Below are 16,167 nucleotides of genomic sequence, written 5' to 3' on the forward strand. Positions count from 1 at the left end.
AGAAAATTTCTTTGGATATCTGTATCCATATTTCTCAATGTGCTGTTCATATGTGCTTTCAAAAATCATCTATTGCATCTGGGGGTTTCTGCAGCAGCCGTTCTGCATTTGGAAAAAATTGTCCTCATGTTCAGTAAGGTTCTCCTTTCTCCCTTGTTTTTTTTTTTCTTTTTTTGGGGTTGTTGAGAAGATGAGGGTCCAGGTGGAAGTGGAGTTTCCACTTGTGTGGTATTCTCTGGCTCACTGTCACCACCGAGCAGACTGAGGTCCGGTGTGGATGCTAAATCAGGGTCTTGGGTGGGAGTCTATATAGGGAAAAAAGATATAAAAAATATTATAGTCATGTTTTAACCCCTTTTTTACTATTTTTATAGTTTCCTAACACCGTGGAGGAGTGGACCAGCATCGCAAAAGATTTTGAACAACGTTGGAATTTCCCTAACTGCGGAGGAGCCATCGATGGGAAACACATCCACATCAACCCACCTGCCAACACCGGATCATATTACTACAACTACAAAGGATTCTTCAGCATTGTTCTCATGGCAGTGGTGAATGCCAACTACGAATTTCTGTTTGTGGATGTTGGCAAGAATGGCCGTGCTTCGTATGGTGGGTCCTTCAAAAGACAGCTTTCTACCAGAGACTCGCCAACAAAACCCTCAACTTGCCCTCACTGGACCACACAAAGCACGGCCTAAATTACGTTTTTGTCGCAGACAAGGCTATTGCATTACATGAACATGTGATGAAGCCATTTGCACAGAGGGGCCTGACCAGAGAGAAAAGGATCTACAACTACCATCTATCCCGGGCACGGCGCATTGTGGAAAATGCATTTGGAATAATGAGCACCCGCTTCCGCATTTTCCACACCACCATCAATCTACGTGTGGAGAAGATAGACTGGGTCATGATGGCATGCTGTGTGCTGCACAACTTTCTGCGAAGAAAATCTACTCAACGAGGACAAGTCCCAGCTAGACCAGAGGATGTAGGACTCCTGGAGGACACTGAACATTTGACATCTGTGTCTGCACCACCAACTACAACAACATCCACCGCACATGCCAAAGAAGTGAGGGAGGAGTACATGACCTATTTTAATGGACCAGGTGCTGTACCATGGCAGCAGGACTGTCTGTGAACTACTGACTAAATTGGACATTTGGGATTTAACAACAAAAACATTAAGGATTTTGGTTTAAACTGTCACTACTTACCAAGACTTCTGCAACCTCCTCTTCTCCCTCACGCTCAGCTATCAAGACGATAGATTCCCTTTGAGGCTCTTGTTCACTGATGAATGACATCATATGGTAGTACCACAGCGCAGGACTATATATTTCATCTGTGCCCGCTCCTGATTTTTTGGAGTCATCCTTCTTTTTTTCTTTGATGTACACTATCCTGAGATTTTGAATCTTTTGCCGTACAGTTTTCAGGTCTGCATCAGATATGTATTTTTTCATATACACCAAAAGTTCCTCTAGTACGGCCAACTTGTGCGACTTGTTGTGGTACTTCCGAGAACTGATCTTCCAGTGCAGGATTTCAATGGATCCTGTAATGAATTCACATTCAGATTCCATGGACATTATCTATGAAGAAGAAAAAAAAGGACATGTAAATATTTGTGTATATAGTTTTGTTAAATGTAATGTTGATATAGTAGAAAAAGGAGGGGGATTTAACCCCCTATTGTACCTCAGCACACTGAATAATACCTGCAACAATATATGAAGACTATATGGTCATAGAAATTCAGAGATATTAGTTGCATGCATTTGCAAATACATGGGAGGCTGCTGGGCCACGTCACGGCTTCTCTGTTACCAGCAGTCCCTAACACTGCGCCCCGGACGTGAACCCCTTAGTGTTAGGGACTGCTGGTAACAGAGAAGCCGTGACGTGGCCCAGCAGCCTCCCATGTATTTGCAAATGCATGCAACTAATATCTCTGAATTTCTATGACCCTATAGTCTTCATATATTGTTGCAGGTATTATTCAGTGTGCGGAGGTACAATAGGGAGTTAAATCCCCCTCCTTTTTCTACTTAGTATGACCCCTCCTTTTCATGCACCTGATTAGTACTGCTAGATTGATTGAGCAGCTGCCATTTTTGTTTGTTTGTAATGTTGATATAGTTCACATTTTTAAATGTTTTAATATTTTCTTTTTTACAGGTTTTAAAAATGTAATGTTGTTATAGTTCACATTTTTAATGTTTTAATATTTTTATTTTTTAAAGGTTTGTTATGGTATTCTAATCGTGTTTTCTTTTACATGAATGTCATTTGTTCATTGCTTGGTAATATAATGTTTTTCTTTGTTTGACAGCATGGGTCTTCCACCTTTGGGCCTGTCACTGTTGTAGAACTACAGATCCCAGGATGCCCTAAAAACAGTTTTAACATGCTATTATTTCCCAAGGGTGGGTGGCAGGTCATCCTGGGATCTGTAGTTCCACAACAGCTGGAGACCGAAAGGTAGAACACCCCCAGCTTTAAATAATGTGTGTTTTTAAATGTAATGTATGGTGATTATTTTTTAAAATACGTGTTTATTTATTTATTTTTTGTTATATTACTTAAAATAAAAATACATTTTATCTGTATTGAATTGATTTTTAAACATGTTTATTATTAATATAATATGTTATTTCAATATGAATAATCTTCCTGGAATGTATTTGTTTATCTTGATTTAAATATTTTTGTCTATTAATTTGAAAAAAAATTGATTGGTTTTCTAATTAATTATTAGGTGGCCCCATGACGTGGTTAGGTAAGGGGGCACACATTGGTGGGCAGTGGGAGCTTAATGCATGACCCAGCTACTGGCCACCTCATTCCAGCGGGCGGTGGCTGGGTCATGCATTTATTACCTGGGGGCACACATTGGTGGGCAGTGGGGAGCACATATTGGTGGTCAGTGTGGTTGTATTTAAACTGTACCAATACTCACCAAAAATTGTCCAAAACAAGAATCCAATGTGCAGGCTCCTCAATATGCGACTGTCTTGCTCCATACACGATGCTGCACAAGATGGCGATGGGGCGTGTCCAGGCTCCTGTCAGTCATATTCCACGTTGTGCGATGAATCGTACGATTCGTCGTGAGGGAAAAAAACCCTCACGATCAGCTTCCATCATGTTCATGGTTGGCTAATATGCCCTTCAGCACTGCAGATCAGAGGATGCGATGTACGACGAGCGGTGACGCGCATCGGCATCGTGAGTATAAACTTACGATTTGTACTTTTTTTTACCCGATTCATCGTCACAATTCGTCGAAATCGGCCTAATTGGATGAAAAGTCGGTATGTGTGTGGGCACCTTAAGACAGTGGCAGTTATATATACACAATATTAATAAATGCCACAAAAATCTGCAGCGCTGTACAGTGAGGAAGTAGAGCAGATAATAAAGATGTAGAGGAGCAACAAAGTACAGGAAGCAGAATACTGTATATAAAATGTAATAGGCAGTGTTTACAAAAAGCATTGAGAATATGCAGGAAGCAGGGACGCACAGGTAGACAAGGTTGGAGCAGACAAAAAGACATGAGGAAGCAGGGCTGTGCTCGTAGGAGCTTACCATTGAATTGGGAGGGGCAATGCTATGGCAGGGAGTGAGAATGTGGATGTAGGAAGGCTGGACCAGTGGTAATGTTCTGATGGAACACTCACAGGTTAAAATGAACAAGTGGGTAGTGAGACTGATTGGATGTGGAGTGTGTTCAATAGGTGTAGAGTGGTACATGAGAAGAATTGAAGGCAGGAGTGTGGGTAGTGGGGAGTTAAAGCACTGATTGTTGGGAAGATGGAGCAGGAAGGAGGGTGGAATGAAAATATGTAGGTAATGAAAGTGACAGTGAATAAGTATTTGGTAGTGTCATGGATGATGAAGGGTCTAATCCTGGAAGTATTTCAAGGGTGGATGCATTAGGCTTGGGAGAGGGATGGATGTGGGAAGATAAGAATGGAGAGAAGTGTAGGATGACACCTAGGCATTGGACATGAGAAAAACCAGGAGAGAGGGGGAGATTTGTAGACTCTATAGCAGAGGTTCCCAAACTCGGTCCTCAAGGCACCCTAACGGTCCAGGTTTTAAGGATATCCATGATTGAGCAAAGATGGTTAAATCAAAAGACTGAGATACTAATTAAATGCTAAATAAAAAGGATGTACGGTAGGTTCAACAGTGCAATAACCAATATGTGATTTCCTTTTCAGAAGAATCCATGATGTGTGGATTTGTAGTAGGAATGGAAAAGCAAGCTTCTTTTTTAATTAGTTTAAAATGAAGAAGCTTGCTTTTACCTTCCTACTACAAATCCATTTATTGAAAAGTATATGACATACATTATTGGGACAATATATATCCTTTTTCCCATTTTTTGGAGACAAGGAAAATGTTTTGATAAAATACCTGTTGGAGCTGAATAAAATTTTTTAGATAAATCTCTGCCACAGGAGATTTTTGTTGTATTGAACTCCATTTCTTGTTTATATATATATATATATATATATATATATATATATATATATATATATAAAAATTTCCACACATTGTGGATGCCTCTGAAAAGGAAATGACATATCGGTTATAGAGCTGTTGAACCTACATCCTTTTTATATTGCATTGAATTAGAACAGCTTTTGTTGAACTGTGTTTGATGTGGAAGCAGCTGCAGTGATTAAGGAGCGCTTTGTTGGAAACTTTCAAGTATTTGCATATGAGATACTAAGTCACCTGTGGGCAAGCAGCATGGCTATCCGTAAAACCTGGACCGTTAGGGTGCATTGAGGACTGACTTTGGGAACCTTTGCTCTAAAGCACAGGTTCTCAAACTCAGTCCTCAGGACCCCAAACAGTGCATGTTTTGCAGGTCTCCTCACATAATTACTAGTGAAATAGTTAGCTGCACCTGTAGATCTTTTAAAATGTATCAGTGAGTAATGAATACACCTGTGCACCTGCTGGGTGACCTGCAAAAAGTGAACTGTGTGGGGTCCTGAGGACCGAGTTTGAGAACCACTGCTCTAAAGCAGTGGTTCTCAAACTCGGTCCTCAGGACCCCACACAGTTCATGTTTTGCAGGTCACTCAGCAGGTGCACAGGTGTAGTCATTACTCACTGACACATTTTAAAAGTTCCACAGGTGGTGCTAATTATTTCACTTGATTCAGTGTGGAGACCTGGAAAATATGCACTGTTTACTGTTTGGAGTCCTGAGGACCGAGTTTGAGAACCTGTGCTCTAAAGCAGTGATTCCCAACCTCGGTCCTCAAGGCACACTAATGCTGGCCATACACGGTAAGATTTTCTGTCCAACCATCCAACTAGTTGGTTGGTTGGAATGAAAATCTGGTAACGTATGAAAGCAAATGACAATCAGCAATTTGCTCCCAAACGCAGGAAAATGGACAAAGACTGTTGTTTGAACAAATTTTTTAGAGCAAACATTTAACAAACTTGTCTGAACGACCATTTTAATCTATTTTATGGCATTTAGGAGCAAATTGCTGACCATCAGTTACTCCCATACGTTACCAGATTTTCATTACAACCAATCAACTAGTTGGATGGTTGGACAGAAAATCTTACCGTGTATGGCCAGCATAACAGTCCTGGTTTTAGTGATATCCATGATTGTACACAGATTGTTCAATCAATATAACTGAGGTACTAATTAAGTCACTTGTGCTCAAGTATGGCTTTCCCTAAAACCTGGACTGTTAGTGTGCCTTGAGGACCGTGGTTGGGAACCCCTGCTCTAGAGGTAGGGAAGATGATTCTGTTCTGTTTATTCATGATGATCTTTGCATAATGTTGTGAAATCCATAAGATAGCAGAGAGACCGTTGGACATACAAGAGAAGGAAAAGGGGATGAGTTGGAGAGATAGATTTTATCAGTATAAAGCAGTGGTGGCTAACCTTGACACTCCAGATGTTGTGGAACTACATATCCCAGCATGCCTTGCCACAGTTTTAGCATGCCCTAATAGCAAAATGGTAGCAGTGCATGCTGGGATATGTATTTCCACAACATCTGGAGTGTCAAGGTTAGCCACCAAGGGTATAAAGGTAAGTCAGTCATGCATACGGGGTACCTAGGCCGACTGTCTGTATGTAAGAAATCCAGCCAGACCCTGTCAGAGGAGGATGGACACAACATATACGGGTCGGGTTGGGTTTCTGGGGATAAATCACACATTTACTAACAGAAAATGTATTTTTTTTTTTTTAAGTGTTAAGAAATGTGTGATTTAGCCACAGAAACCTAACATTTATGGTGAGTGATTTAAATCGATTTGAAATAGATAGAAATCAGCCTTTAGTAAATATACCCCATAGAGTGTCAGCGCAGTGGCACAATGTTTAGCATTGCTGTCACAGTACTGTGTTCATGAGTTAAAATGCTGACCCAGGGACATATTAAGAGGATGGAGCCTGTGTGCAGTTTCTGTCTGAGGCCTCCTCATCTCTCTCCAATGTCCGGCAGCACACTGAGCGCAGCACCACAGCAGTAGACTCTGGGCACTAGTCTGTGCCCAGATTCTACTGCGCATGTGCAGGTCAGCCATTTTCCCAGCGAATTCCCTACTGCGCATAATGCTGGGAAAATGGCAGCAGCGGGCATTGTCCAGACTCTATTTACAGCACTGATAACGCCGACGCGGGACTCTGGAGAGGCAAGTATTAAAAATATAGGTGCAGGGTGTGCGGTGTGGGCCAATGTACCCCGCACACCCTGAACCAATTCTCTAGGTCAGTGGTTCTCAAACTCGGTCCTCATGATTCCACACGTCACCCAACAGGTGCACAAGTGTATTCATTACTCACTGACACATTTTAAAAGATCCACAGGTTGAGATAATTTTCACTTGTGATTCTGATAGGAGACCTGGAGAATGGGTGCGAAGTTTGCACTATTGTGCAATCCATTTCCTGGAGTTTTCACTCATGCGAATTCTCCGTAGACAAAAACAGGCAAACTATTTTCACCATCTCAGAGCAGGTGAAAAAAAAATGCAAAATTCCTATTTCTGCTTAAAAGTGTGGGGACTTGTTTCAGAACCCTTTGGGCACCCCCCTGACAAATTAGGCAAAAGTAATTTTTAAATTCGCTTAATTTGGGCAGTTTTTTGGAGGGCTATATGGATGGGACAGGTGTTTTAAACATTGCAAGTGTATTTTTAACTTTTTGTGAAAGTGCACTTTTTGACGCAAAAATATACTTGCACCCATATTCATGTACCCCAAATTTAAATGCAGCATTAATTGTGGTAAAAAAAACCTTGTTTTTTATAACTTTTCCACTTTTACACAAATATGCATAGAACAGCCATTTGACACAATTTAAGAACTTCAAATACTTTATTAGGGGCCTGATTCAGTAATGATTGTTATTGCGATCACAGCAGCGATTACGCACACAGTCTTACTGCGAAAATATTCTATTCTAATGATTGCAATCACAATGCCATTGCAGCCTAACATAAGGATGCCCACTTTACCTTTTACCTTACACACATCCGTAATACTTAGCAAGTCTACAAAACAATCGGTAACATTGAGTACAATCGGAGCCTCACGCACGCTTGCACAAGGTCTGACCTTACTCAGGAATTGTTAACCTCATCGTATGCAGTGAAAGCATAAGCTGCGTATGGCAATGCAGTGGCTAATTTATGCACGTCCCTGAAAAGGCGTTCAAACGCACCTGCACACCTGCGTTTGGCCGACCACCCCCCCATCACTACCCCCAAATGGTCACTTCCTGTCAATCACTACGACAAGTCTGTGTAGTCACTCCGATCGCAGTGGAGTCTTCACACAACCGCACTGCGATGCAGAACGCATCAATTGGCCGATTGCATACGTAATCGCAGTTGCGATCGGTAATGCATCAGGTCGTAGGTCCACTACGACATTTCTAAATTGATCTATGTCAGCTGGCCTTTTTATGGGGTACATACAGATTTCCCCAAATTCACCTGTACTTTTCGCTGGTGTCTCAACTATTTGTTTTCGTGTGAATGCATTTTTGCATCTTTTGTAATAGGAAAGGGCGAAAAACGGGAGCGCGTATAGACAAAATACACAAAAAGATTGCATGAAAACTCGTGAATTGTGCAAAAACTTCTCCGAAGTTAAGTTTTCACTTTTTTGCGGCTAATTGTATATGGCCCTATGTGTGTGCTCATTTCTTAAAGATCCACTGGGGTAGCTACTGATGTAAATTACAAATATAAATAAATGATAATAAAGGCTAGCCAAAATGAACACAAGCACAATTAAACATGCTAAAGCACAAACAAAACAGACTGCACTGTCAAAACAACTATGTTAAAACATTTAAAATGGTACATTACTAAAGAATGTAAGGCTGAAAACTGAAGGGTGTATAACTATTTTTGTTCTATATTTATGTTGAAAATTCAAAGAGGTTGTGTACAGCACCCTACAATGGAAAGATACCCCCACTGTAGCGTTTGACACAAATCTATTTAATACATAAGAGGTTATGTAAATTCTCATTTTGCTTGCAGAAACATTAACCAAGTAGAGAAGGTTATGATATCTCTAAACCTTCAAGTCTAACACTAATAGTAGAGACATTAAATAAATCAATTTGCAAATTAAAATAATTAAATAATTGCTGACTAGTTTTGAATCAAACAAATTACAAGATCTAAGGCTGCATGGATTTACTGCTGGGGAATTTCAGATTTGTTTTTCCATTCTATAATGAATAATAATGTTATTTATGTAGCACTTTTCTCTTAGTAGGACTCAAAAAAACACAAGCTTAAAAATAAGATTAACGGAAAAGGAAACTAAGTATTTGGGTCTGTTTAGGAACTAAAAGAAGATAAGTGAAATGCTATTGAGTAAACTGGTAAAGGTGCATACACACACACAACAATTTTGTTACCAACGATTTTCTGTCAGATCATCTGTCAGATTTTTGAAAGTGTAATGAACGATTTTTTTGAACTACAAACGATTTTTGCATATTAACTTAATGAAAATCGTTGAGTTAACAAGTCTGACTGAACTACAAACGTGAACGCACATGAATGATAATCGTTCATCGTTTGACTCAGAAAGTGAAGGATTTTTTCATACGATTATCGTTAAACTATATCATTTAACGATAATCGTTCAAAAAATCGTTGTGTGTATGCAGCTGTAAGTCTTCAGTTTGTGTTTGACTAAAGGGATAGATCAGAGTGGATAAGTAGATATAGCTTATTTAGATTTTTACCAAGGCATTTGATAACTAAAAATATTGTAATTTTACTGAAAAAAAAAAGTGGACAAAAGTTTGGCTGTACAATAGTGTACAAAGTTTTTTAAGCAATGTCATAGGTCCAGATGAAGCGCTTGTAATGAGTGGACTACCACAAAGGAGTAGTCTTATGCAGTAGTGTAGCTAAAGTAGGGCACGTGACCCGGGTGCCGCCCAGCCAGGGCAGTATATCAGGCGTCCGGGCTGAGACCGCCGCCGGCTGTTTAGTTTACTAGTAGTGAGTATTACTACTAATGACATTAGAAAGACTCAGTTCTAGTAAACAGAACACCCAACGGAGGTCGCGGACATCCTGTGGCTGCTGCTGCCATGTCATCTGAAAGGGTCATTAGCGGGGAGGTAGGTGCCAACTGGCCAATGGGAGTAAGGATGGGGGGGTGATTGTTTGAAGCAGCTGCAGGGAGACCATGTCATTGGGAGGGCCGGCAACTGTGTCATATAGCAGCAGCCAGATTACTGATGGCTGCTGCTCTGCCAGCTCTAAGTCCTGCATGAATCCCTGCAGTGTTCTAGTGGGCAGCGCCAGAGTGGGGCTGACAGACAGGTGTGCGATGGCATGACAACCGAGCCAAACTCTGCATCTGACGTTACCCGCGGTCTGCGACTGAGTAGCACCACAGTGTGTCTCAGAACGAGTGCTCTGCCCAGTGCCCACCAGTGTGCCCTTGCTTGCCTAAGTTGCCTGCAGTGCCTTATCTCTTGATGCTGAGTAAGTTAATATATCTATATAAGATTTCTATCATGCTTATATAGAATTTTGTTTTAGTGGGGTGCTGTTTTTCATTTGCCCTGTGCGCCCTGAAAACCATAATTACGCCTCTGGTCTTGGGCCCTGTTTGTTTAATGTACTTATTAGTGATAATGCTTGTGAACTACAAGTGAAAGTATGCCTTTTTGCAGAAAATAAAAAAAAAAACAGGATGTGGGACTTTTTAATTATGTCCCTAGGGCGGCGTGCTACCTTGCACAGGGTTTTGACTATGAGCACATACCCTATGGCCTAGAGATGATACAGTGGAGTTAAGCTGCCACTACTTGGATTCCAAGTCCAGGGAGTGGCAGTGCTGCATGTACCTTTGATTTGGTAGTCTAGTGATAACCACTGCAGGTAGCCAGGGATTCCCCCGCAATCTCCTTCCCCTCCAAATCCTGAGGCGGCAGCATTTGAGGAATTCTCCTCCGGTGGGTTGCTAATAAGCACAGAAGTAACTGCTTCCTGAGAGTTCCAGAAAGCATAGTCATGTAGCAGAAAAGGCAAATCAACAAGCTACCAATGCTGGAAATCTTTGTGTATCCTTGATGTGGGAACCTCAATCCCCTAATGATCATTACACCCAGACGTCCTGATCCACTGTAAGGAGCCAGGAAGGATTCAGCCAGCAATTTAAAAAAAATCTGCTGCATCAATTACATATTGTACAGAAAGCGCCTGGTGCTGATAGCAACAACGTTCATAGAATTGGGTACACCATGTTAATGTACAGTTGATGCTCATAGTTGGTAGGTGGTTTTGCCAAGTGACTCCCGGAGTAGTCAGTGACAATTGCTTGCTGAAAGGAAAACTCTAAAAAAAAGCTCTCCATAGAAGATTCTGCAAAGTGACACATGATTCAGGCTGATGGCTGCAGAGTTGTATAGAATTCTCATGCTGGAATGGTTTTGTATGCTTACCTGCCCAACAGCTTTTGTTCTCATTTAATCGACTGGGGACACAGACTGTCTTGTTAGGGCAGGAAATTAACTTTTGAATTGTTGTTTAAGTACCGTATATACTCGAGTATAAGTCGACCCGAATATAAGCCGAGGTACCTACTTTTACCCAAAAAACCTGGGAAAACTTACTGACTCGAGTATAAGCCTAGTGTGGGAAATGGCAGCAGCTGGTAGTGCCCCCAGTAGTAATCCCCCCCTGGTAGTACCCCCAGTGGTAATCCCCCCTTTCAGTGCCTCCAGTAGTAATCCCCCCCTGGTAGTACCCCCAGTTGTAATCCCCCCTTTTAGTGCCCCCTGTAGTAATCCCCCACTGGTAGTGCCCCCTGGTAGTTCCCCCAGTGGTAATCCCCCCTTTTAGTGCCCCCTGTAGTAATCCCCCCCTTGTAGTTCCCCCAGTGGTAATCCCCCCTTTTAGTGCCCCCTGTAGTAATCCACCCCCTTGTAGGTCCCCCAGTGGTAATCCCCCCTTTTAGTGCCCCCTGTAGTAATCGCCCCCTGATAATGCCCCTTGGTAGTGCCCCCTGTAGTCATCGCCCCCTGGTAGTGCCCCCTGTAGTCATCGCCCCCTGGTAGTGCCCCCTGTAGTCCCCCCCCCCCCCCCTAGTAGAGAGAGACGTGAAAAGAATAAAAAAAAAATAAACACTTACCTTAAACTCCCGCTCCTGGTCCCGCCGCTGTCCGCTCCTCCGGCCGCTTTGCATGGGAGAGACGTCGTCATGACGACGTCTCTCCCATCACCCACTGCGGGAGCCGGAAGATGGCTCCTGCAGTGGGAGCAGCAGCAGCCGCTGAGAGTCTGACAGGCTCTCAGCGGCTGCTGATTACACCAAACACACAGCTGCCAGCTCCGGCGGCTGTGTGTTTGGCAGTGTGTAGCGCTGACCGAACTCCGTCCGGTCAGCGCTACACTTGACTCGAGTATAAGCCGAGGGGGTACTTTTTCAGCACATTTTTTGTGCTGAAAAACTCGGCTTATACTCGAGTATATACGGTAAATATCTTTGGCCTAGGCATATCCCTTTATACATTATAAAGCTAATACTTTTACTATGGATGAAGCAAGTTCATTTTCGACCTGATTCAACCCTCCAGGTTTATATAACAAATATGATTAACTCAGACACCACAAAAAAGAAACATCAGTTTTGTCAGCCTTTTATTAATACACTTTTCAGCAATTTGTTCAATTTGTGATTATCACAAAAAATATCAGTGGACAATGAGAAATCCCACATTCTCCTGAAATGTAATAAAACTACCAAACAAGGGTTTTGCAGATCCCAAATTATGTCCCATGGCACTATAACACACAGGTTGCACCACCATCATCAGCTACAGTATAACAATTCATTCTTTTAATAATTCTTCATTTTCACAATACAATTTTATTATACACATGTCAGTGCTTAGAAATTTGTGTAATAGACCTCGAGACTGTTTGCATCACATTGCCTCCCTACCTTGGCACTTGACTACTGTGAAAGCATACAAAGTGCAAGCCTTGACTCAGTGACAGATAGTTAACACCTGCAGCAATGCTCCATCCAAAGACACTTTTGCACAGTGGTAATGACCAGTTTTCTTCTCCTGCTGAAATGTGGCTTGATATCAGAACTCATGTTGTCACAACTGCTCGAGGCACAGTGGTAAAGCACCTCCAGTTTCACAGCTTACAATGGCCTCTGCCTTTGACAGTTCCTATGGTCCTTGGCAGTGGGAGGCATGTTTTTAGTTTTTGAACCAAAAAGGTCAATTTTCCCCCTGCATATTACAGACACTAGCAGGGCAGTGATAAGTGGATCAATCCTAGCATCAGTTTTTGTGCTCACTTTTCCCGGAGGACGCACACTCCAGCATCGCATCGCTGGGTGGCCATGGATGTAACCACATCCCAACTGTCAATAACAGGATCGTAGCATTCAACACTGTTCAGCAGAGAATTCCCATCGTAACTGAAAAAGAAACAATTCACTTAAACAGAAACTGAATGCAGCATTATTCAAACTATGACCTGTTCCCTTCAACTGCATGTTGTAACAGAATTATACAAGGGTTACTAAAACAATATGCTAAATTTGAAACAGCACATTCAATAGGATCATGTAATACTGTTTGAAATTATAGAGATATTCTTCTTATTAGAGTTTAAAAGATTACTCTATATCTTAAATCATTTGGTGCCCTTCATTCTTCAAGAAACTCCTGGCATCTACCTTAAACAGTAAATAACAAAATTAATGTGATTTATGCAGTGCAGGAAATCCTCTTGGCGTCATGTTCTGTACATTACCATAACATCATATTTCATCTAAATCTACAGAAATTTCATGTAACAAAAAAAAAAAAAAAAAAGACTACTTATATAAAAATGTACGAAGCACCTTAGAGCATATATAACAAACAAGTTGCACAAATTAAACTGTAAACCACTTCCTGCAATTAGCAGACAAAAGTCTCATTCTAGGAATTATTCCCTCCCATTGATAAATGGCTCACAGTCCCCTTGCATCTGAAGAAAAAGGGATTATTATTTTCACTGTAAAAATGTTTTACTGCTATATTTCAAGGGAGAGACAGACAGTGGGGTTAGGTGTGTAAATCTCCCTGCAGTGCCCCTATAGGTGCTCTTGCTGCCTGACCTTAAAAAGGGTCACCCCTTAAGATCTAATATAACAGGTGTAAATAAAACAATTGTGCTAGAGATATGTATGTAACTTAACATAGTAATAATGTATTATATATTTCAGTTACATGTATAAGAGTTGAAATCTAATGCAGCATACACACGGTACAACCTGCACAACCAAAGATATCGCTGATAGATTTCCCCAACTTTTCTGTAGTGCAGGGCAAATGATTTTGGGTGTACACACTGATAGATATCTATGATAGATATTTCAGTGAAGTTATGTCTTTACAGGCAAATCTTAACAAAATCGTCCAAGTTGGCCTGCATGTACAGTCGACCATAGATATCGTTCATGCAGGAATGCACATCGTTGGTCGATCGTTCACTGCATAAAAATGAACGATATTGTTATCATTCATATCATTCAGGAAAATCGTCCCGTGTATGCGCAGCATAATGGTGCATACACACGGTCAGATCTGTCAGATGAACGATTTTTACCAACGGATTGAACGGTTTCAGACAGTATTAAAATGACTGAATGTAATATTCACCAATCCAGACAATGGATCGGTGTCTGGATTGGTGAATATAAGATCTTTCATAATTTAATAGAGATATACATTTTCCAAGTGCTGTTTGGGAGCTTTCAGAGAATTTTTAAGATCTATTCACATACCATTGATAACATTCATATGTTGCAATGTATTGAGGCAATTGTTGTAGTATATATGTATAAATGTGTGTTTTATTTATTTTATTTTTGAACTGCAGTTCAGTTTTGTATGTAAGAATTTCACAGTTAATATCAGGTTCTGGGAATCCTGAGTGTTTATACTGACACAGAGTTTCTTTTCTATTTGTTTCAGTTGAGGGAATAGACAGAAGCGCTCAGTTGTCAGCTGCAAATATTTACACAGGATAGAATTTGTATAAAAGCGCACCTAGTTTTGTATATCTAAAAACTAAAAATAGTAGTAATAAAGTTACAATCTCAAGAAGTTAAAATAAACTAGACAGAGGTTCAAATAAAAAAAGACAGGTTACTCCACTCCCCAATTGCAGTATAGGCCTGGTAAACCACCGTCGTTATGCAATGAGCTACAGACTTGGGCCGAACACAACAAAAAGATTAATCTTCTTTACTTTTCAGAAAAATCTGTCTTTATTGGGTCGCAGAAATTTTAAACCCTGATCACTCTCATTCCCAAGAATTGGGCATACTTATGACTAAAAAGTCCATACTTTCTTGTGTGCACACCCAACAGAATGCCAAACTCTGTAACATGTGGGCAGAGGAAGGCTTTTGTGCCCAAAGCATCGTTTAAATCACAGAGCTGAAGAAACCTTTGGCTCTTAAGATGGAAGCCTTAAGAGCCACCCCGTCAAGGACAGACTAGGTAAGTCCGGATTCAGGCAGGGACCCTGCACTAACAGATCCGGCCACAGAGGAAGAGGAAACAGACTATCTATGGATAATTTCCATATGTCAGTGAACCAATGACATCTAGGCCAAGCAGTAGACACTAGTATTAATGTTAGGCCTTCCTGCTTAAATTTCCTGAGGATTCTTGGGGGAGGGAAATCAGAGGAAAGAGCACGAAGTCCAATCAATCTTACTGCCAGTGCATCCCTGAAGGCGGCTGAGGGGTCTTTGCTCCTGGACACGGTACCTGGAGACCTTGTGGTTTTGACGTGATTCCATGATGTCTATGTCTGGTAGGTCCCATTTGTCCACAATGAGTTGAAAAACCCCCAGAAGGAGAACCCAATCTCCGACGTGTATGTTCTGCCGATTTAGGAAGTCCGCTTAACAATTGAGGACTACCTGGATGAATATTGCAGAGATAGCCAGAAGATGAGGTTCTGTCTGTCCAAACCAGAATGTTTGTCACTTCCCTCATGGCTGCATGACTATGTGCATGCTTCCCTGACGATTGGGATAGGCTAGTGTGGTCGCATTGTCAGACTGGATCTGGACCGACCTGCGCTTATTTCTGCGACTGACCCAAAAACCTCCTGAGACCAAATCGCTTCAGCAGAGCACCGATAGTGGACTGTGAGCCTCTCAGGGTAGAAGGAGCGACCCAGACGGGCAAAAACCTTTGATGGATCTGCGTCTGGGTCGGGGGAGGAGCTGCCGGGGGAGAGCCTACCATCCCTAAGCTGCATCAACCGATCAAGTACGCTGGCCTCATGGCAACAGAAGAGTCTGCTGCCAATCCCCAGTGTCAGACGATAAAGCCCCTGTAGTCTACTGCAGTGGCTTCCGGTGCGTCTCCAGCGCCAGAAGCAAGGACTGCCACGCGCGAATCCCCGTAAGCGAGGAAACAACTTGCCTGACATCGCCTTACGTCCGGTTGCAGTCCGGAAAAAGCTTAGGACTGCCTGAGCAGTCCCGTTACAAATGTACGTCTGAATCCTGCTTGACCAAACGAACAACTGAATGCCTGTGGCTGGGGTATATATGGAGGAAAACCAGAGGCATCTTGGGAGCTG

At 41.8% G+C, this 16,167-nt stretch overlaps 1 protein-coding gene across 3 annotated transcripts in view; it reads right to left on the minus strand.

Moving 5' to 3' along the window:
- Window positions 1-12,188: 12,188 nt before the first annotated feature.
- Window positions 12,189-16,167, minus strand: part of KLHL12 (kelch like family member 12) — a 60,398-nt gene continuing 56,419 nt past the window's right edge. For all 3 annotated transcript variants that reach the window (XM_088451146.1, XM_088451147.1, XM_088451145.1), the window contains exon 12: window positions 12,189-12,991. In XM_088451146.1, coding sequence (XP_088307272.1) covers window positions 12,865-12,991 — 127 coding nt within the window. In that variant the 3' untranslated portion in view covers window positions 12,189-12,864. The remainder of the gene's footprint in view (window positions 12,992-16,167) is intronic.

The sequence above is a fragment of the Taudactylus pleione genome, unplaced genomic scaffold (genome assembly GCF_031769625.1).
Source record: "Taudactylus pleione unplaced genomic scaffold, aTauple2 ptg000538l, whole genome shotgun sequence".
NCBI classification, from domain to species: Eukaryota; Metazoa; Chordata; class Amphibia; order Anura; family Myobatrachidae; genus Taudactylus; species Taudactylus pleione.